Here is a 19,734-nt window from a genome sequence, read left to right as displayed (position 1 = left end):
TCTTTGTCCTCTCCTCCCCTGCACCTTTCGCAACCGTATCCTCCACTCAGTCGGCATGTGGAATGAGCGGTTGTCTGGACCGGTCGCCTCGGCCGAGCAAGCTCTCATCAGAGCACGTCGATGTACACAGAAGATCTTGTTCACCATGTAAAACAGTGGTATCGGTATACTGGATGTAGACGTGATATGTGCGGCCATCAGCGTTTGGCTTGACGGAGCTCGTCCAAGGTCTTGAGTACACGGAGCTCGGTGCTGCGCGCGGAGACATCTGCAGAGGCTTCGAGTTTGAGGGAATCGTTACTCCAACGCTGACGTACCATGGCACCGTATCACCATGTCCTGGTGAGACTTTGTGGCGTCTGAAAAGTAGGCTTGGTGAGCTGGAAGAGTATTGTGGGTCGACGTGTTGACCTCTGCGTGGACCGAAAGCCTCGCCCGATCGGAAACAAAGGTAGTAGTTGGTGTTGCAGGCCTGACAGGTCGATAGCAGTCTTTGTGTGGTGGTGAAAAGAGACAGCCGTTTGTCTGTCATGTCTGCAGGGTGTTAGATAAGGATAGAAGAGTCACTAGATGCTAACTGGTCTTACAAGTCAGGCTTGTCGCTCCTAGATCTAATCGACGGAGCCGTTCGTCAGGCCATAGATGGGTCTGGAAGACGTTGGATCTAGAATGAAGACGCCGCAAGAGGCTGCTTGGCCGTACCATGTCGGGCTCTTCACAGTCGGGCTGGTGACCATTGAGCCACCCTTCGCCGTCGGGCTCGTTGCTGCCCATGGCGAGACACAGGAAGACAGCGGCGTCGTTGGAGGCTTCGCCACCCCCTCTGACGACGTGATGAGTACAGACGGCTGTAGATTGTTAGCAAAAGTCGAAGAGTTGCTAGAAGAGCTGTTCGCTTACCAGCCGTCGTGCAGAACAAGAGACTTGGTGCGGATGGCGTGCTTTGAGCGTCAGACATGGATATGATCCGGCCTTGACGTGTAGAAGTTGCTAGCAGGACATGTTGAGTGGAATGAGAGGCCTACAGGGACATGTTGGATGGGATGGGATATCCTACCTACATGACATGTTGAGTGGGGTGGGATATCCCGTGTCGTTCTCTCTGTCAGAGGGCTAGCGAGAGAAGAAGAAATCGAAGGGAGGAGCTCAGGGGGTAGCTCGAAGATGAACATGAAGGTGGTAGGAAGATGTGAAGTGGAGGAGAGATGGAGGTTTGCGGGACTGAGGCTGAAGATGTGAGTCGCCGCCTGCCTGGGCCCTCGAAACCTGCCAAGTGGGCCTTCGCTGGTCAACCGCCAGGGACCGCTGATAGATGGCAACGACTGCAGTAAGACGAGCCGGGTCAGAAAGTAATCACACTTCCAAATTAATAACCGTGAAGCTGTTGCGGGAACTGCGATGATTGGGCTAATATTTAGAAATCGGAGACCAAGTGGCGGTACCAGGGATGATTCCTTGGGAGAAAGAGAGTGTACCATGGTTGACGGAAAGCTCTAAATGAACTTCATTATTAGCTTTTCGCAGTGTTTCGGATTGCACGAAGCACTCTTTGGCTGGTTCATCCCGCAACTCGTGCTACGCTGAATCCATAGCTTCAAAGACCGTCGGCGTGGCACGAAGGGAACAGTAACGGGTCTGTGCCAGGGCAATTTATACAGTCTGCAAGCCTCGCACAAGGCCCGAAGAAGCAGGAAGTATCTTTATGCTCTCAGAAAAACCTCCTCAACTTCCTGCTATAATGTAGAAAGATTCTTCCTTCCGTGCTCCAAGCATTCCCGTCAAAAGCATGTCTGGCACCCCTTTTCATCCAAGCTGCGATAACGCCAGCGCCTTCCCTCCTCCCAGTAGATGTAGCCTCCTGGGTGTCCCCTGTATATGATCTCCCCTCGGCTCCCCTTCCTCCGAGCCCGTATGCCTTGCTGCTGTTTCCTAGCCGTGGCTCGAAGGGCAGCCTTCGACGGCACCCGTCGCTCCATCCCGATGCGTTCGTCTACGCAGTATCGAAGCCCAAAGGCAGCAAAGAGGCTCTCACGTATCCCTGTGCACTCGCTGTTATGCTTCTTTGCTGTGGTATTGACACTCGTTGGCGCCCCTAGGTGGCGGGAAGACGCCGACTGGGACCAGGCTCGGAGACGCCCTGAGGAATGCGATAGCGGAGGAGATGCCGATGAAGCGTGCGAGTCTTTGGGACACTTTGGAGGGAGCGGGGAGGTTCAACGTGGACGAGGCAGGTGGCGGGAGTGTCGTCGTAGTCGAGGGTTTGCTGGGGTTTGAGGCGTTGCTGGCGGGCCCGGGGAGCTCGTCTTCCGGAGTGAGCTCGCAATGGAGAACGAACGGTGGAATTCAGAGGTAAGTCTGGCATGGAATAGGTGGGTGGTGCAGTATCCCCAGTGCGGTGTTTCTCGGTGGTGGTGGTGAGCGTTCCGGCTGGCTCGGGGATGCCCGCAGAGCGGCCACGGCCAGCAAAGCCGCATCCTCCACTGAGAGGTGAGTCTTCCATATTTTTTCCTAGAGCATTTTATTAGGTACGGGCATCCTCCAAAACTCCTTCGCACCCTTCGTAAGTAGCGTAAAGGTCGAAACGCTGAGATTCTGTGCTCATTTCGAGCTACCCACGCGGCTGTCCTCTCCCCTCCCAAAGAACAGTGAGCGAATCTATTACCCCTTTCGCGAGCGGTTCGAAGTAGCTGAAGTCGTGTTTCATGCCCTGAACTCGCAGGGAAGCATTACCTGGACATGGTGTTGAGATTTCTCCCAACCTTGAGAGCCCTACGACTTGCAGCTTTTGTCCCCCACTGAATAAAAATTGCGCTGGTACCTTTGCTAAGCTGGAACAGGACATATATAAGTCATCTTCAACTTACGGACTTCCTCAGCGTCTTCATTTTTAGTCGTGGTGTGAGCTTTCCTCACGCCCTTGCACGAGAGCTCCTAGGCGTGCATGGCGGGCTGGTCTCGCACTGAGTAGGCATGCTATCTCACGTACTCTAGAAGCTTCCTACGCCCTTTACCGCCGCCCCGTTACCCTCAGTGATCCCCAAAGTGGTCTTCGGTAGACGTGAAGTGCCAATTCCTGCTTCCCATGCACGTCCGGCGCGCCGCCCCGAGCAAGCAGCGTCGTACACCACTGAGCGATTGCAGCTATCTCTGCCCCTTACCAGCCGAATAGGCTTGCCTTCAAGGCTCTCCGACTTTGCGGTATCTTCCGCAGCTCGCGGTGTCGTCGTGGTGTGGCGCTTTGACGACATTGCATGGCTGCACGATGCCGCGCAAAGCCCGATTGTGTCGGCCGCCACAGCATCACAACCACAGCATCGAATTCTATTTAGAACTTTGTGTCCATAGCTTCGAATCATAGGATACCCGCATTATGAATATAGTAATTGCAGCCCAAAGCGTTGCCACCCTCCTCTCCCAATCCGCTCTCCGCTCGATCTCCGCCAACCCCCCAGCCGCACCTTCCCAGGTTTCCACCCAGCAACCACCACAATCGCAAAAAAAACACCCATTTGGAGGATGCGCAATTGCCGCGGAGAAGGTAGCGTGTCGTTAGAACCATCAAGCACCAAAATTGGAGTCGTGGTTGCGAAGTGGCAGACGGGTCTGGAGAGGGCGAGGCTTGCGGGTCGGTCAATGCTGGCAAAGGCTGAACACCTCAACAACCATAACCTCGAGCTTGACCGGAGTAGCATGTAACGATTCGTAAAGATGCGACCTCTTAGCTGTGGCATTCAGGGCCTTGAAAATGGTGGCGTCGTGGCCTGAGGTTGACGAAGGCGGGCTTAGACATCGGTGGCTTGAGGACATCCATCGTGAAGCCAAACTCAACATCACGGTGCCGGGCGAAAGGCGAGCAAAGAGACATAGCACGTAGATTCATGTATCAAGAAAGCATAGCCTGAGCAGCTCAGGCCTTCGCGTTATAGACTCGACGCCTTGACGCGTCCAGCGGCTTCGACTTCTGGACAGCAATCTCAACACCACGGTCAGCAAGCAAAGCACATCACAAAGACACCACAATCAAGACGCAAGAGAATAATGAAGGCAAAGATCCATTCTTCTTCTTCAAGCACCCGCACAAGGCGAGTCACTCAATGAAAAAAAGCTGCTTGGTGGAACGGGCCCCCCTCCCGTTCAAACCCCAGGCTGACCGGCCGAAGCCTCCTGGGTCCTCGCGTCTCTCGCACGAACCGAAGTCCATTGTACGAGGAGCTATCCCTGTCCTTGGAGCGTCAACCTGTGGGGAATTCAGTACATGTGTTGATGTGAGTTTGAAGGGGAGGAGCCTGGAACTTACTTTTGCTATGCTGGTTACATGCTGCCGTCGTTTCGTTGCTGTTGGAGAGAAGCGTAGTTAGCCATTCGATTCAGAAAAAGGGGAGTGTGACAAAAGAAAAGGAACAAAGCTGTGGTGATCCTGGATCCGGATGGCAATGGCAGGCTCCGTGGAAGTTTGGAGGGACTGGTGCTTGTGGGTGTTGGTGCTCTGGGCGTTGTCGAGTCCCGAGTGACCGGTGCTTGTGGGTGTTGGTGCTCTGGGCTTGAGCCTGGTCAGGACTGGAGATTGAAAAGTTCAGGAGGAAGTCGGCCTTTTGTAGGAGAAGATTTGCTAGCGCGGTGCCTAGCGCGATTTTAGTCATCAAGCCAAGCTCCAATCGTAGGCTGTTGTGGACATATATAACGTTCGATACGCAGTGGTAGAAGTGTTTTGATACGCGGGGCAGTCGGCAGGTAGGCAACAGTCTTCTAGAAGTTGCTGTCACGGGATTCCACGGCCGCTGGGCTTGGAGGCCCGATACTGTAGCTCTGTTCGAGTTTGTATAGTGTTGCAATAGAAGAGGAGGGCAGACCACGAGAGCGGTTTCATTGGGAAAAAGCAGCAGTCGGGCTTCCCAGTTGCATCAAGAAAGCTACTCCCAGGAACAAGTTAGCAAACTTAACGCGTAGATCGCCAAGCAGGTAGATAGTAGCAGAAAGTCAGGTTGCATCTAGATCCATTGACCCAGTATTGCATGCTCACTCAGTGCGGGAGGCAACGCAGACAGCCCTCGGGATCCTTAGTCTACTCAGTCTTCCGGGCAGCACCTGCTCTCATTCCACGACGTCTCTGACATATCAAAAGTCCTATCTTGCACGCCTCCGCAACTGCACTGCACCATCTACAGGAAAGGGCAGTTTTCCCCTCGGCCATTGTTGTGTGCCCAACGTCCCCGTTGATTATGATGACGTTTTGCACCTGCCGAAGCCGTCCGCAACACCAACGATCGTGGCCTCCGCCCCTAAGACTGTCAGTCTGTCAAGGGTTCCTATCGAAGATCAGCGCAGCAATAGAGATTTACGGGAGCCCGCTTTGGAGTCGGATCCTACCTAGATGCACCGTACGCCAACCGGGATAGATGTAAGCGCCGCCAGTTAGGTGCCAACCCCGAGAACGATCCTGCCCAGAAGAGCGGCCACGAGACATCCCCAAAACGACTGTTTCCTCCTTGACATCAATCTTACCGGCCACGCAACACCACGACATTATACAGTCACGATACAACCTCGAATCCAGCGGTCGACAGGACTTCATGAGACGCTCCCTATATACTCACGCGATGGCGAGGCATTCCAACTTGCGACTGCATGAATGACGGAGATTCGTCGCTCCCAACTCGTACTCTACCAGTCCTCCGCAATTCAATGCGTTCGCCCTCTCACAAACTACAAAAGAGAAGACTAGCGGCGAGAACCCGCCGTCCTTGCGATTAACGATTGGACGAGGGAACGGACTTGTTGAGATCAGGATTCCTGGAAATGGCACATGGGTTCAAAAAAGAGTCAATCTAGGGGTAAAGAACTGTGGAAGGGCTGGCGAGAATCCAAGAAGAAGTAGGGAAGCACGGGAAAACGCTACCGGGCAAAACAGTGGTCGATCATCTTATCAACCTTGGCTTCGTTCTTTTCCAGCGGAGCAAGCACATCTACAAGCGGCGAAACTCAACTAAGCGTCGAAGGGCTTAGAAAAGCAGGTCTCGATCTCGCATAATCAATCATAAAACGGTGTTACCTGGAGTATGAAAGGAAGAGATACCGCGCCTCAAACAAACTCAAATTCGGCCCACCCCAATGTCATCCGGCTATTCTACGCCAATATCAACTTCTCATACGATCTAGCTATTATGCCCGCTGCGGAAGGCGGAGCTTTTGAAGCTGTAGGACCGTCGGGTATGCTTGCGTAGGTTATTCTCATACTTCGCTTTTACCAATTCTCATATGATCTAGATATTATGTCCGCTGCGGAAATGGGAGTTCTCAAACGACGAGAGTGTCGGCGGATGCTTGCGTAAGTGGTGCTTATTCTATGCCAATGACAACTTCTTATAGGATCTAGATACTATGTCCCGTGCAGAAAGACATCTGTCAAACAGCAAGACCGTCGGGCATCCACATCCACGCGTAAGTTCACGCAGTCTTACTTTTACAGCAATCCCTGACAAAACCCAGCAATTAGTTTCTGCAAAGAAGATGCTAATGTATTATATCTGACCTTTAAGACAATCGTTGGTGACACCAACGTGCGGGATCTCAGCGGACCCTATCTCTACAGAGAGAGAGACGTGATTTTTCTTTTTCCACTTTAACATGGCAGTTCAGGGTGGCGAAGCGAGGAGAGATTCTGAGAACCCAGCGTTTCCGTCTCGATTCAGGTCGACAGGCTGCTTGCTTCAGGCTTCTGGGATCCCCAACGTAGATATTGGGAATGGGCGCTGCAGAATTTAAGAACGCCGATGATTATTGTCATCCAGAATCCGTATGTTGCTGTACTATCAAGATAGACATCTTAATCCACAGGGTTCAGATTTACAAACACCACAGCATCGATTTGCTAGACAGATTCTGGACAAGCGCTTCGCCTTTCGGAGCAGCTCCTCGCCTCCAAGTCAATGGCCTCACTTTCACGACAACAAAGTCACCTTCAGGAAATGCGCAGTACCCTCGGGCAATAAAGTTAGCTACCGCGCCCGAGATACCCACGGCTTGACAGAGAGGCTGTCGAGCGGGTGTCAAGAACTTTACACTCTCTCCATCTCTCCCTCGATTAGAACATCTCCCCAACCACCACTTTCCTGGCGACTGTGTTGGCGGGAATGCTACCGACTTAGCTAGGTACTCCCCTGCAGTGAAATGCTGCGCAGATTCTATAAAAAACTGCCGTTGACTAATATAGTTGCAGTTGTAAAGCTGCGCTGTCTTGTTTGCTACAGCTACCTTGACAGGCTCTGGCGATGCGCTTTACCTTAAAACATTTACTTTACCTAGGTGAAAGCGGCCGTCTAAATAGTGAAGTACACCAGCCTAGGCCCCGCGGTGACGAACCCTTGTGGTAAGAGCGTTGCAAGTTGACCACGCCCGTAGAACCTTGATAAGCCGCCTACAACGCACTCCGCCTTTAGTAATCGGCCTTACCTAGGCAATAATCCTCTTTACCTGATATTAATACCGCCCTAAAGCGCGTAGATTTAACCCTTAGCACCCTTTAGGACCTCTATAACAAGACTATTAACGCTCGGCCGTCTTACTATCCGGAACAACACGCTCTACCTATAGAGACTCTGCTATCGCAACATGCGGCTTGTATACTTCACCAGCTTATCGAAATCTTTGTGGAAAAGCTGCCGTGTGTCGCCTAAGCTTGTAAACAAGCTCACGCCGCAACTTCTAGGTAACATAATCTAAAGTGCGTGCTCTTGAGGTCGCTTCTCGTCCATCGCGCCCCTAGCTCTCATCGCTACTCTATGCAGAACCTGCTGGTCATCGCCGAGAAGCTTAGGAATAGAAGAACGTTATCCGCCTGGAGAAGGTCTGCCGGAGGGACAATAGTGCCTAAGCAAACGCCGGGAGCCGCAGACAGTAGTGGAGAGCAGAATTGCGAAAGGGGAGAATATGCCCGCGATGCGCTCCGTCTTTTGAGACCTGTATCACCCATGCTACAATCACGTCTGCCAGGGTGAGGTCGGCATACGGCCCACGGTTGATGCTTTAATCGCTATTCAGGACCTCTACAAGCAGAGTGTCAACGACGAGCTTCATTCTCCTACCGTCCCGGACAACACGCCCTGCGACAGTTTTCGCATCTCGAGCGTTCACACTAAGCAGGCCCTGCAGAGCCAGATTAGATGCCTGTTTAAGAGAATCTGAAGAGCTGGAGAAGGAGGTGGTAGCCAGCCGGAAGGTGGGTGGGGTCCGTTAGCCGGATGAGGATTTCCTGATGTCCGAGGATGGGGAGAATTTGGAGGCTGGAGCCTTGACTCATTCCCGCGCCCGTTAAATCCGGCCTCTCCATTGTGAGATTGGTAAGGGCGGAAAAGGTGAAAGGGTGTTGAGGGTCGTTGGAGCAGGTGAAGAGCAAGGAGAGGTTGACCCCTGTGGAGCCTGAATCGCAGCCTTCCCCTACCAGTATCCCCTACACCTTCAATATCGGAACCAAAAATAGAGCCTCTTTGGAGCGTGGTGGCCGTAGACAAGAAGCTTAAGAAAGGGGCGTCAGTCTCGGCCTTGACAGATTCGATGAACGTGAAGCCAATAGCTCCCAAACGTAATGGGAGGTGAAAAGCAGGATTAGGGAAAGAAAGAACATGCCCGCGACACGCTCTGTCTTTAGTTTTCGGTGCCACCCTAGCAGCAAGTACGTCTCCTAGAAGTCCTCCGGCTTATCACCTTTGGTTGATGTGTTGAGCGTTGTCCAGAACCTCCGCGACGAGATCGTTAACCTTTGCTCATCCTATCGTCCCGGTCAACACACCTTGGCCACATGCCTCCTGACTCAGGAAGCTACACCTTGTGGGATCTACCCGCCATCGACGAGAAACTTGAGAACCAGGACCCCGGCTCAGCCTTGATGGGGTTTATGGACGTGAAGCAAGCATTTCTTTAAGCCGCTGGCTGTTGTGACTAGATTCTAGATGGGAAAGGGATCTTTGTCGGAGAACGATAACAGATGGTGAAGATTCGCCGTTAGTGGATGCGGAGAAAGCGGACACGCGGACCACGGATGGAGATGGATGTTCGGGAGATTTGCTCTTGTCGCATCACAGTCTTTCGACCGACCAGTCTGGGGTTTGGATCCATCCACGGCGCTGGACAATAGTACTCCAAGGAATACGTGGTCGTGGAGGATCAGGATGTGCAGCTGGCAGCTCGCGTTTTCAAGCTTAGTAGTATAGTTCTTCGGCACAGAAGACCTTGTTAGATTACCCTCATTGCCACAGACTTATTACTGCATCGCCAAAAGCAGTCTTACCTTCGGCCGCAAACTCCAAGCACTGCGCCAACAGCTCCGTCGCTAGCCCGCGTACCAGGATAAGCACCGAGTCTCTTGCTTGTCCTTGCTGGAATCTCGAACCACCAGCATGATGAGACTGCGAGGATGCCCTCAGCACCACACCCACATCGGCCAAACCCACGTTTCCATTAACTACGAGCCCCGACCATCCTACCTACTTTTTAACCAACAACTTCCCGGAGCTTACCAGCGGAGCACGTCTTTCTCCTTGTGAAGATACCTGGTGTTGGGTATCGATGAGCATACTGTCGGGATTAAAGCGACGTGTGCACTCTTTTCAACCGCAGCTTCGAGACGGTGAAGACAGGAGTGGGTATGAAGGGAGTAGGGACGCAGAATGAACCCGGCGATCCTATTCCAGGCAGTCCTTTTACTTGCTTGCCTGACCGGGACCTTATGGGAAACAGCTTCGTAGAGTTCACCGGCGGTTTATGGCCCGCTCGTTGCAAAGGTGCTTGGTGCTTGGTATCAAGGAGCATCCTGTCTGCATCGAGTCGATAGAGCGCGCCATTATCAAACACATCCTCATAACCAATAGCTCTTTGAGGTTTACCAGATTGTGCCCCCGTCCTCGCAAAGCCACCCGTTTGCTGGGTACCACCGAAGCCCCTGTCGGTATCAAAGTCAACCTAGCGCGCCCCCATCGACCCTGGCTTGGAGATAAGCTGGATAGTACCTTCATCGCCCAAGCAGCGGAGTAGAAAGAAGGTAGCGATCATCGGGTTTAGCCCGTCAGGGCTTGTTATTGCGGATTAGATAGACGAAGGTTCACCACTCCGTTCATCCCTGAATGGAACGAGCTTGTCGTCGAGAGCCCGTGGAGAGACGCGCCGAACCGCCTGCTCATGACGAACATTTTCCCTAGGATTACGGGACGAGTGGTCCTGCTCCGTGCGAAGGCGTGTGCGCGTTACGTATGAATGAGGAACCTATCGATATCAAGTCGATTGAGCGCGTGATCATCGAGCGCGGCTTCGAGATGGGTTGGATGATGTTTTGGCAGGACAGGCGTGTGAAGCTCCTTGTCGGAGAAGGATGACAGATGGGGAAGATACTGCTGATGGTGGATGCAGAGGGAGTATTTACGCATAATGGTGAAGAGATAAGTTCTGTGGTGCAGGATATCACTTGCTTGCTTGTGAGTGAGTAAGCGAAACCAGGCCATTCCGCGCCGTATTATCATACGGATGTATAATGTGTACATTAACTAGTGTTTACATTGATATAGTGTCGCTCATTGCGGCTGTGGGAACCGAAACCGATACACCTCTTATTTATAGCCATCAAGACAATCTAAAGTATGCGAAAGGAAGATGCTATAAACCAGATGCACAGCAACTGGTGACGGTAGAAGATTATTCCCTTGTGGTAATCTGAACTCGATGGCCAGCGTCGTAGATTTGGCGAATCGGCAATGTTCTTTGTCCCCCTTCCTTTTTCCATCCATCAACTTCTACTTTTCCCAGACCCATCTCCGATGACTCTAATAGTGCTTCTAGCGCATAGAAGAGTGTTGTTCGTATCCAGCTCTCTAAGACTTGATTGCGGAAGGCAGCGACATAGGCTGAATAACCCGGTAGCTGGAGCTTGGGGGTGGATGGGGGTCCCGCTGCTAGAGCAGGCTGTGAATTGGACTGCTGAGGGCCGGTCTTTTCCTGGCTCTTCAATTCTGCTCGCTTTTCATCTCCTTAAGGCGTCCCTTAATCTCCTTCCTACTCCCCCCAATCTCACGATCTAGAAGTCCAATTCGGAGAGGAGTTAGGATTTCAGGCTTCATCCTCTGCACATTTTGAAACTTCGTGATGCACCCCGCAGGCTAACGCACTGGCAGCTGGCGTAGGAAGGGCAAAGGATCAGTGAGGAAAGCATGAGTTGTATTGAGGTGCTAATGAGTGGCTATATAGTGAAGAGAGACCAGGGGTTGCAGGCAGCAACGGTGACAAAACAACAGGTGAACCCTGTCCAGCTGAGAAGTGAACCCTGTACAGCTGAGACGCGTAGACAGACGTGCGTAGGAGCATTCTAACTGGCTGCCACGCACCTCACCTGACTTCTTCAGACGAGCATGTAGATTTCAAGGGCTAAGAAATCAGGAACATGTGAGCAGATTCCGGTATTCCAGTGCTTTCGCTTTCCTAGGTAAACACGGCAACAGCCCAAAGTGAAGCGCAGATAACAGGTTGCGTTAGGTTCAAAGGGACATCCACAAGCGGTGCCTTACATTTAGCGTTTCCTTAGACCGTTTCTCAGCTTTCCATCCGTGTTAATGGCTATTAGGCTTGCCAGATAAAACAACTTTACGGAGGAGGATTAGCTTGTCTTGAAGAGTAGCATTGTCGCTGTGCTCGTGGATGAGTAGGCGCCAGTGCCGTCCCGAATTAAGCCCCGAGACTCGCACTATCGCCGAGTGATATAATGCCGGCGGCCGTCTGTTCTAAGCCGTGCTTTTTGACTATCGAAAATTTGAGCCATCTACAAGCCACGACGCTTTCATTCTTCGGAGGCCGCTATGAAAAGTCAGCACCCAGATATAATGTGAAGAAAGCAGCACAAGGAGAGATGGGTAGTGGCTAGGAACAAAAACGGGTAAACGCTAGTGAATAGAGAGACTCCGATGCTCACGAGTGAGGCCGAAGGTCTTTTAGCGAGGTTGTGCTGTTAGGAGGGTTTCAGATGTTAGTAAGGTTGGCACTAAAGATTGGGGCCACAACAGAGGCGGCAGTATTACAAGGCTTAACGCAGAGTAAGTGATAGCACTCGGCGAGAAGAAGAAGGCGATTCAATTGTGGACGAGGTCAGGCTAAACGAAGACTAGTCGCGCTTCAGTGCGGGAGGATTCGCATATTCGGCCGAAAGGGTTGTCATTCGCTACAGGCTGCGTTCTTTTTGGGATGCCGTCTTCTCCATCACGGTGAGAGAAGATGAAAGCCCAGGGACCCCTCCACTCAATTCCAACGTCTCTCATTAGAACTCAATAAGGGGGCACTCCTCAGCGTGCGAACCTGTCGCCTCCTCCGGGCCCGTCCTCTCCATCCCCAATATACCCGGTCCACCTCTCCATTCTCTTTCTCCATAAAATCCTCTCTGGCCTCCCCATTTGCGCCTCTCTCCTACTGCTCCGCCTTCGCTCTATCCGTGGCAAAACCATCGCAAATCGCCCCTATATCCAGTCTCTGTGGGTATCAATAAGGAAAACCAAAGGAAAAGATAAAAAACCCAAGAACCCTTCCAGTCATCTTTCCATTTTCTCATCCATCGCACTCAGCACCTGCCCCTAGAACTCAATAAGGGGGCGCTCCTTAGCACCCGCAACCGTGGCCTCCTCCCGGCCCGTCTGCTCATCCCCATCGTAGCGATCGACCTCTCCGTTCTCTTCATTCGCCTCCCTCGCCCACTTCTCTGCGTTCTCTCTGTCTGTAATGACGGATCTCCCGCGAATCCAACAATTGAGCCTACCGGCCTGAGCAACTGAAATGCTCCACCGTCGCCTTCGCCTCCATCACTCCCGCGAACTCAATCGAAAGGTCGCCTTCCGCAGTCCAGTACCGCAGAGCCGGGTTCGTCTCACACTCACCCGTCAACAGTATCAGATGGTGCTCCAGATCCGCAGGGCCAAAGTCGTCCGGGCGCTCCGCAATGCGCATAAACCGCGTCCATTCCCTTGCTCTTAGGCACCCCCGAGGCCTTATTTCTGGCCCCTACTGCCTCCCCGCTGGCACAGTCTCACCCGACACACCGGAAGTGAGGCGCCAAGTGAGCTGGAAGTGAAGGACTACCAAATCGCAATGTCCATATCCCTCCCGTCCCCGCTTCCCTTGCATCCGAGATTGTAAATTAGGCTTCGTTTGCGGTAGCTAATATTCGAGGGCCGGTAGACGGCGAGCTGGGTTAGGTTCGTAAGGTTGGGAAGGTGGATTGAGACCTGGTCTAGACTGCAGTTAGTCTCTGCTAACCGTGTCTCGATTTGGACTCACTTACCCGCTCGAAGAAAGGGCGCAGAGTGCTGTTGTTCGGGGGCGAAGAGTTCTAGTGCAAGTAGATCTCGCTGTTCACGGCTATGTTCGTAGCTGACTTGTAGTTGCTATGCTAGATAAGGTTGTAGTAGTAATCCTCCTCACCTGCAAGGAGTAGAAGCAACCGGTTTTTGTGGTTGCATCCTGTAAAACCGCCATGCCATGTAGTCCGCACAGCAGCGGCGACTCGATTGCAATTCAACCTGTGTTCGCCGATGAGCTTATCGACCTTGATAAACACCATGTAGGCTACACAGCAGCGGACAATATTGGGCTCGGCCCTAGACGGGGTGGTAGTGCTAGACATGTTGAGTGGGATGGGTGAGAGAGGTTTGAGCGGGAGTAGAGGTGACTGTTGGAGGAACGTAGAGGTGATGGAGAGATTCCCGTGATAAGGACAATGGTGTGGCAAAGTAGGGCTACGGTGACGAAAGTCGCTGTCCACGTCCAGGTGAGTAGTCGACTGGTAGCCGCCGGCTTGTGCTCTTGTGACCAGGCTGCGGTAGACATTGCCACCCTCCTTTGTGACTGTGCCATTGCACAGCTCGCCCAACGTCTTCGCGACGACGCGGGCTGAGGAGACTGGTAAGGTGCTGTTCTTTCGCATGTCAGAGAATAGCGTAATGTGGAGAGCCCGAAGGTGGTGTCGTTAGGTGTTTAGGAGGTGGAGATTGAGGTTGAGGTTTGATATTGGAACTTGCGTAGACACTGATGACTTACCGCACCACCGCATTTTCCTCTCCACCAGCTTCATCACCACTAGTCTGCAACTTCAAAAACAAATGGCAAAACACCACGACTTAAAGAGATAGAGCTACCTGGATAGAAATGAAATGCAAAAAAAGTACTCCTCATTAGGACTCTGAGCGGATGCCGCCTTCACGGGTGTCGAACCCGGCTCTTGTGGTTGCAACTATGATAGGCGTTAGCGATGTTTCTTTCTTAACCACCCTCACCAGTGAACGGGTGAGGGCGAAAGACGGTCGAACTTACATCAATTATATAGTTAGGAACAAGCTACTTCGTGGTCTAAGCTATTAGGATATGAGCGGGGAGACGCCAGCCGGGTTCCTACATCGACGTCATAGCTTCTTAGCTACTCCTTGCGCTTAGTGGACACACGATGGTGGACGAAGATAGCTATCTAAGTAAGTAAGGGCAGCTACCTCTCTGCCTGAATGCTCTTTGGATATATCACTCTTCACTGGCAGCCGATGCTTGTCAAGAACCGCAACTCTCTACGGCAATGCCGGATTAGGCACGACGAGTCTTGAGGCTCCCTAATATAAGAAAGCATGATGTTTTTGAAAAGGTAGTATTCCACTTTCCGCGTTGTCCACGCCCACCAGATTGTACTTGCGCCGAAGCCTTCCCTCTGCACCTGGCGCCACTAGGCCTGCAGAATCTCCGCTGATTATGTTGGAGTTGGCTGCATGTTGGGTCGGAAAGCTCCACTAGCAACCACGCTTTCCTCCTCAAGCAACTACGTTCTCGCAAAAAAGAGCCTGACGAGGAACACTCTTGACGATACCTCCTGTAACCGGCAGCATGCTACCCAATCCGGTCAGGAGAGAGTCGACCACGGCTCTCCTCAACTCACGATAATTCATGTCTCAACCCCGGCTATTCTCTGCCTCTCATTTCTCCAAGGAGTCCCGGTCCCTGCCATGTTCCTCGACCCCCTAGGGTTTACCGCGTCCTCCAACGCGTCCTCCAACTCCACAGCTTTTCCTCTCCGGTCTGTCTTTCGTCGATCCATGACCGCTCCTCTCTGATGGGTGAGACTCGGTGCCATACAATGAGCGCCGCGACTGCTTCTGCACTCACCCGTGCACGCTGTTCCTTCTGGAGCATTTTAGCAGCAATTGCCTCCTTCCACATGCTGCAGACTAGACCCATTGAACCTCGTTGACGCCTCCATCTATGACCAACGAGAACCGACGACAAAGGCAGCTGAAAAGGCTCTTTTGACTAGCTCAGTACGTGCTAGCTGAGGCGCTCCTCACGGTGGCGTCGAGTGGGTAAGAAGAGAACCTGAGCAGTGAAATCTCAGGGCTTGCCAGTACTGGGCCGTCATCGCAGGAGACATGCCAGCGGTTCTGCCTGGGGCTCCCTGCTGTGCAGATTCCACAGGGCAGAGGCTCGGTGCTATGCTCAGGAGTAGGAGAGTCGAAAAAGTGGTTTCGACGCCTAATGGTCTGGGAACGGGGGCGTAGCGCGAGTGGCGCGCGTTTGCCCGGTTCCTCGAGGTAGTCGGATATGAAAGACGCGTGACGGTGGTCCAGCACCCGCCACACAGGCTCAGCCGGTACGCCTTTGTGCTCCGCGTTCATGCTCGGCATGCGGTAGACTTGTCCCAGGTTGAATTTGGCACGGAAGTTCTGCGCGAAGCGGCCTTGGCGTTGACGCTGAAGACGCCCTTGCCCTTTGCGTCAATAATTTGCTTTCACTGCTATATTGTTCGACAGAGTCCCGCGGAAAAAGAGGTGAAGGAGCCGCTTGAGGATTTTCATCTGATGGTTCTTCCATGAGGGATTGTCCGCACGGGAATGGGGTCCATCGTCCGACGCTCTGTACTTATGTGAGCGGATTGATTTGGCGACATCTGAGATCAGTTTATTCGAAAGGCGCTGTCTCCCCCAAGCCCGCCGCGGGATGTCGTCCAGGCCCTCGAGAAGGGGCAGTGGCGGAGATTCGTCACCCCCGCTGAGGAACTGTAGGGTCGGGAGGCCAGTAGTATCTGCGTAGGTGTGGTTAGCCACAGGGCAGTAAAGCGCTTTGCAAGACCCTACCTGTAAAATTCTCGTTCGCGATGTCACGACGACGGGAGGGACGCAGCGGACGGATCCGTGAGGCAGCGGATGGGCGTGATGCTGCACCCGGCTGGGGCGGAACGGGCAGTCCAGCGTGCTGGCAAGGAGGCGCGGGAGCGTCGTCGATATGGAGGGTGCTTCTCAAGGGTGGATTGGAGAGTGTGGATGCGGGATGGGTGCAAGGGAAACCATGCGGAGGAGCTGCACGTGCTTCCCGCAAAGCGATCTTTATCACCAAAGGAACAACATCCAAACTTCGAACAAACATCAAACATCCAAAACCTCCAGATCTACAAACACTTCCAATAGCACAAAATGCTCACCCTAACTCAAATCTCCTTCGCCGTCTTCATCGCCTTTATGCCCGTCCTGGTAATCATCCGCTGTTTCTACGGTCGTGCAGGCATTCTCTGGCTGCTCTACCGCATACGCCGACTCTTTGCCAGCTTCTGGACTGAGCTTTGGACGCCTGACTCCGAAGCCTCGGGGGCGTCGGTGGAGCTGGCCAACACCCCCCGCTAGCTGGAAGAAGGAGCTTCGCCTGCTGTCGGCCGTGAGCTCAGCGACGACAGCGACGACAACGCCGAGACGCCCTTGCCCGCAGGCTACCTAGTCGCATCGCCCTCACCCGCGGCTACTGGAATCTCTTCTTCCTCGCTCGCAGGCTACCCAGTCCCATTGTCCTCGCTCGCAGACGACCCGCCTTCTCCGTAGCTGTCCCCTCGGGGACGCCAACCGCTCAGACGCTTCGCCGCTGCCCAGGACCAGAGAGCGCCGTGACCTTTGGACTCACGAGGCAGAAGCCCTTTTGGCCAGTGAGACTGCCTAGGGCGGGTCTTCAGGTCACTGGACTCTTGGACTAATTTGAGGGATCTTTGCCCAAGTGACGGACCGGGACAGCGGGCGAGCCGGCAGGATTAAATCAGAGGGACGACGCCACAGAAGATGCGGAACACCTACAAAGCCAACTCGACGCCTTGGAAAACAAGCACTCACAGCTCCTCAGAGCCGAACAAGACCTCGGCGAACAGCGTGACGAGCTCCCCCGAAAGCGAGCTGAGCTTGACCAACAAAAGAACGACTTGATGGGTTAAGGACGACGCTTCTCCGGCCGTATCGAAGGATAGATCACGACGACAAGATGTTTTGCCAAAAGTCAGCGGACGGGCGCCGCGCTTCGGAGGTCATGATCGAAGACATTGGAGGCGTCGTGCCTGGAATCCTAAGCAACGAACGCGAGCCGCTGTGGGCTTTCTGGAGAACATATCGATCGCGAGCGCCGCCACCCATGTCCGACTTTGACCCAGACGACTGCCCTTCATTCCGGTAGCCTACTCGTCGTCATGCTCAAGGAGGTATATCTGTGTTTCCCTTTGCTATCGTCACCACCCGCTCCTTGGTAATGCCAATAGCGACGTGGGAACTTCACAACTCCACTCCCATTGAAATCGGCAGCGCCCTGGTCAATGCTGCCGCACGCCTCGTCGTTGTCTAGAGGATCCCTCCCCAGACCATGTTCAACGTGCCCGCGCTCGTAACAACGCATCGAGAGCCTCCATGCCTAGTTCTACGTCGTCCTCCGCGCCCCTCGCCCATTACTCATCTACGACGGCAATAGTGACGTGGGAGCAACACGATCCGGCTCTTTTCGAAGTTGGTCGCGCGTAGGTCAACTACTCGGCTACAGAGATTCGGAAGATTCGAGGGCTGAAGAGTACGGGCATTCATGAAGCACTCATATATGCGGATAGCTCGTATGTTGCATTGAGCGGGAACATAGCATTCTATGAGGACAAGCGGAGTAGGCCTGCGAGCCCGGTGCTCACGGATGGCAGCGTTGGTTCGGACTGCGGACGCTGCAAAAGACGGAGAAAATGGTACAATCAGTCTGCAAGGAATGAGCAGAGTCATTCTGTTGGTCCATGTCACACCGCATATTTCCGAGTAGATCCCGTGGAGCACGGCCAGCTCTCATATCATCCATTGTGTCGGCTAGGTCGCCTGTTCGCTTCGCAGCATGCTCCGGTGGGCGTATCCTACTGCTCCGGAACTCCTCCCCACCTACGTTGGTTAATGTCCGCGACACCACGCGGCACCAACAACCGCAGCGACCAGGTGAGCAACGTCTTTGTCGGAGCCCACTTCCAGCTTCAGCCACAACCGCACGAGAAAGAAGTACAGCTTCTTAGCTTCGCCCAGCCTCCTGTGCGCACGTACACAAGGCCAGGTAGGTTTTTTGGGGCTACCACGGCTAGAGAAATCAGGTAAAAGCGCACCTGACGCGGCGAAAGAAGTTTCCTCATGAGCCAGACTCCCATCCACAACTACGAACGAAACCACGATATCTGCTCTGCAGTACCAGCAGTGCCGTGCGTGCGTTAGACAAGACGCCTGTCATGCTGCCCGTCACTACCAAGGATGCGATATCTGCTCAAATTTATAGCGACTTGAAGCCTCCTCCTTTCGAAAGCGGCCGCCATGTACCTATCATCGCAAAGGACGGCATTGGAGCTACCATCAGAGACACTCCTGCGCCGTCAGCCGGGTAAACACGACTGTCCATCGCATAACTGACATCCGCAGCGTTCTATCGTGAGAGGCCATCCGAAATTCTTCGTCAATTCTCCTGGGGCACCTTGCTGAGATCCGTCAGCGCACGAAGGAAGTGGAGAGCGAGGACGATGGCAGAAAAGGAAGCAAAGTTGGTCGATAGATGTGCGACATTCTACAGGAACAGCGAGCATATCCTAATGGACAACCACCTCGTGGACGTCGCCAATACTGCCATCAATCGGCCAGACATGAGGGGTGAGCTTCACGGGCGACGTCGTCTACGTTCGCTCGTCCGTTTTCGGCAAATCCTACGCTCACGGCCAGTTGCTGAAGAAGTCAAAGCCAAAGGTGCGGTACAGGTACAATTGGATTAAGGTTTCGCCAGGTCCTTCAACAACGAGGTGTGCATTCGCGCTATGGAATTCGAAGATGGGGTCTCAAGGTCGACTCGGATTCGGATGTGCCGGCTCTCTCTTGGGCCTGATGACTGCGACGACTCCATCAGCGACCTTCTCGAAAACCTGGTTGAGATTGGTGCCACTCGCTGCATCCATGCTCTTGATGCAGAGGAGGGCCGAAGCATGCCCACCTTGACTCACATTGCTAGAGGCAAGGATCGCAAGGTTGAGAAGATGAGGCGGACTGGGATCGTCTGGTGTCCTACGGCTCCGGGCAGATAGGAATGTGTTTGAGCGTGGAAACAACGAGCTCAAAAGTTGAAGCAATTTGTCGGGTCCATCCATCAGCGGTGCCAATGAAAAACCCGTAAAGTGACACAAATAGACATCTATCACCAGTATGAAGGGTTCATGATCTGTTGCACCGAGATCGCCTTCGAGGATGTCACTGTGAATACTCTGAATTAGCCCTGGCCAAAGAAGCATGCGACGCCGGATTAAAAACCGAACACGAGAGCCTCCCGACAGCGTCGATAAGGTCACAAATGTGCTAGAGTAACAACTTGAATCCTGGTGGTACTGTCTGTAGTGTTTGGGGTGGATTGCAGTTGCGGACGGATCTGTGCCAAGTC

The 19,734-nt window shown here is 53.3% G+C and overlaps 8 protein-coding genes across 8 annotated transcripts; 2 read left to right on the top strand and 6 right to left on the bottom strand.

Moving 5' to 3' along the window:
* Nucleotides 1-46: 46 nt before the first annotated feature.
* Nucleotides 47-1,068, bottom strand: BDZ99DRAFT_470902 (uncharacterized protein; the record flags this gene model as incomplete). The annotated part of the gene is made up of 4 exons (XM_033721691.1): nt 47-534; nt 588-848; nt 901-972; nt 1,062-1,068. 4 exons carry the CDS (start codon nt 1,066-1,068, stop codon nt 47-49), a joined length of 828 nt encoding a protein of 275 aa, XP_033584936.1.
* A 1,024-nt stretch (nt 1,069-2,092) lies between these two features.
* Nucleotides 2,093-2,738, bottom strand: BDZ99DRAFT_470901 (uncharacterized protein; the record flags this gene model as incomplete). Its single annotated transcript, XM_033721690.1, has 3 exons — nt 2,093-2,508; nt 2,617-2,687; nt 2,731-2,738. The coding sequence occupies 3 exons, from the start codon at nt 2,736-2,738 to the stop codon at nt 2,093-2,095; spliced, it is 495 nt and encodes a 164-aa protein (XP_033584935.1).
* A 6,841-nt stretch (nt 2,739-9,579) lies between these two features.
* On the bottom strand, nt 9,580-10,415 carry BDZ99DRAFT_514191 (uncharacterized protein; the record flags this gene model as incomplete). Its single annotated transcript, XM_033724847.1, has 2 exons — nt 9,580-9,934; nt 10,240-10,415. 2 exons carry the CDS (start codon nt 10,413-10,415, stop codon nt 9,580-9,582), a joined length of 531 nt encoding a protein of 176 aa, XP_033584934.1.
* A 2,184-nt stretch (nt 10,416-12,599) lies between these two features.
* On the bottom strand, nt 12,600-12,969 carry BDZ99DRAFT_514190 (uncharacterized protein; the record flags this gene model as incomplete). Its single annotated transcript, XM_033724846.1, has 2 exons — nt 12,600-12,739; nt 12,795-12,969. 2 exons carry the CDS (start codon nt 12,967-12,969, stop codon nt 12,600-12,602), a joined length of 315 nt encoding a protein of 104 aa, XP_033584933.1.
* A 128-nt stretch (nt 12,970-13,097) lies between these two features.
* Nucleotides 13,098-13,945, bottom strand: BDZ99DRAFT_470899 (uncharacterized protein; the record flags this gene model as incomplete). Its single annotated transcript, XM_033721689.1, has 3 exons — nt 13,098-13,252; nt 13,304-13,396; nt 13,444-13,945. The coding sequence occupies 3 exons, from the start codon at nt 13,943-13,945 to the stop codon at nt 13,098-13,100; spliced, it is 750 nt and encodes a 249-aa protein (XP_033584932.1).
* A 1,369-nt stretch (nt 13,946-15,314) lies between these two features.
* BDZ99DRAFT_514188 (uncharacterized protein) lies at nt 15,315-15,671 on the bottom strand (the record flags this gene model as incomplete). Its single annotated transcript, XM_033724845.1, has 1 exon — nt 15,315-15,671. One exon carries the CDS (start codon nt 15,669-15,671, stop codon nt 15,315-15,317), a length of 357 nt encoding a protein of 118 aa, XP_033584931.1.
* A 479-nt stretch (nt 15,672-16,150) lies between these two features.
* On the top strand, nt 16,151-16,673 carry BDZ99DRAFT_470898 (uncharacterized protein; the record flags this gene model as incomplete). Its single annotated transcript, XM_033721688.1, has 2 exons — nt 16,151-16,523; nt 16,555-16,673. 2 exons carry the CDS (start codon nt 16,151-16,153, stop codon nt 16,671-16,673), a joined length of 492 nt encoding a protein of 163 aa, XP_033584930.1.
* Nucleotides 16,674-17,708: 1,035 nt separating this feature from the next.
* On the top strand, nt 17,709-19,384 carry BDZ99DRAFT_470897 (uncharacterized protein; the record flags this gene model as incomplete). The annotated part of the gene is made up of 5 exons (XM_033721687.1): nt 17,709-17,815; nt 17,903-18,378; nt 18,423-18,696; nt 18,805-18,959; nt 19,080-19,384. The coding sequence occupies 5 exons, from the start codon at nt 17,709-17,711 to the stop codon at nt 19,382-19,384; spliced, it is 1,317 nt and encodes a 438-aa protein (XP_033584929.1).
* Between the last annotated feature and the right edge of the window lie 350 nt (nt 19,385-19,734).

This window comes from Mytilinidion resinicola, assembly GCF_010093595.1.
Source record: "Mytilinidion resinicola strain CBS 304.34 unplaced genomic scaffold BDZ99scaffold_1, whole genome shotgun sequence".
NCBI classification, from domain to species: Eukaryota; Fungi; Ascomycota; class Dothideomycetes; order Mytilinidiales; family Mytilinidiaceae; genus Mytilinidion; species Mytilinidion resinicola.
Note: the sequence above shows the minus strand (reverse complement) of the source record. Positions and strands in the feature narration are given on the sequence as shown.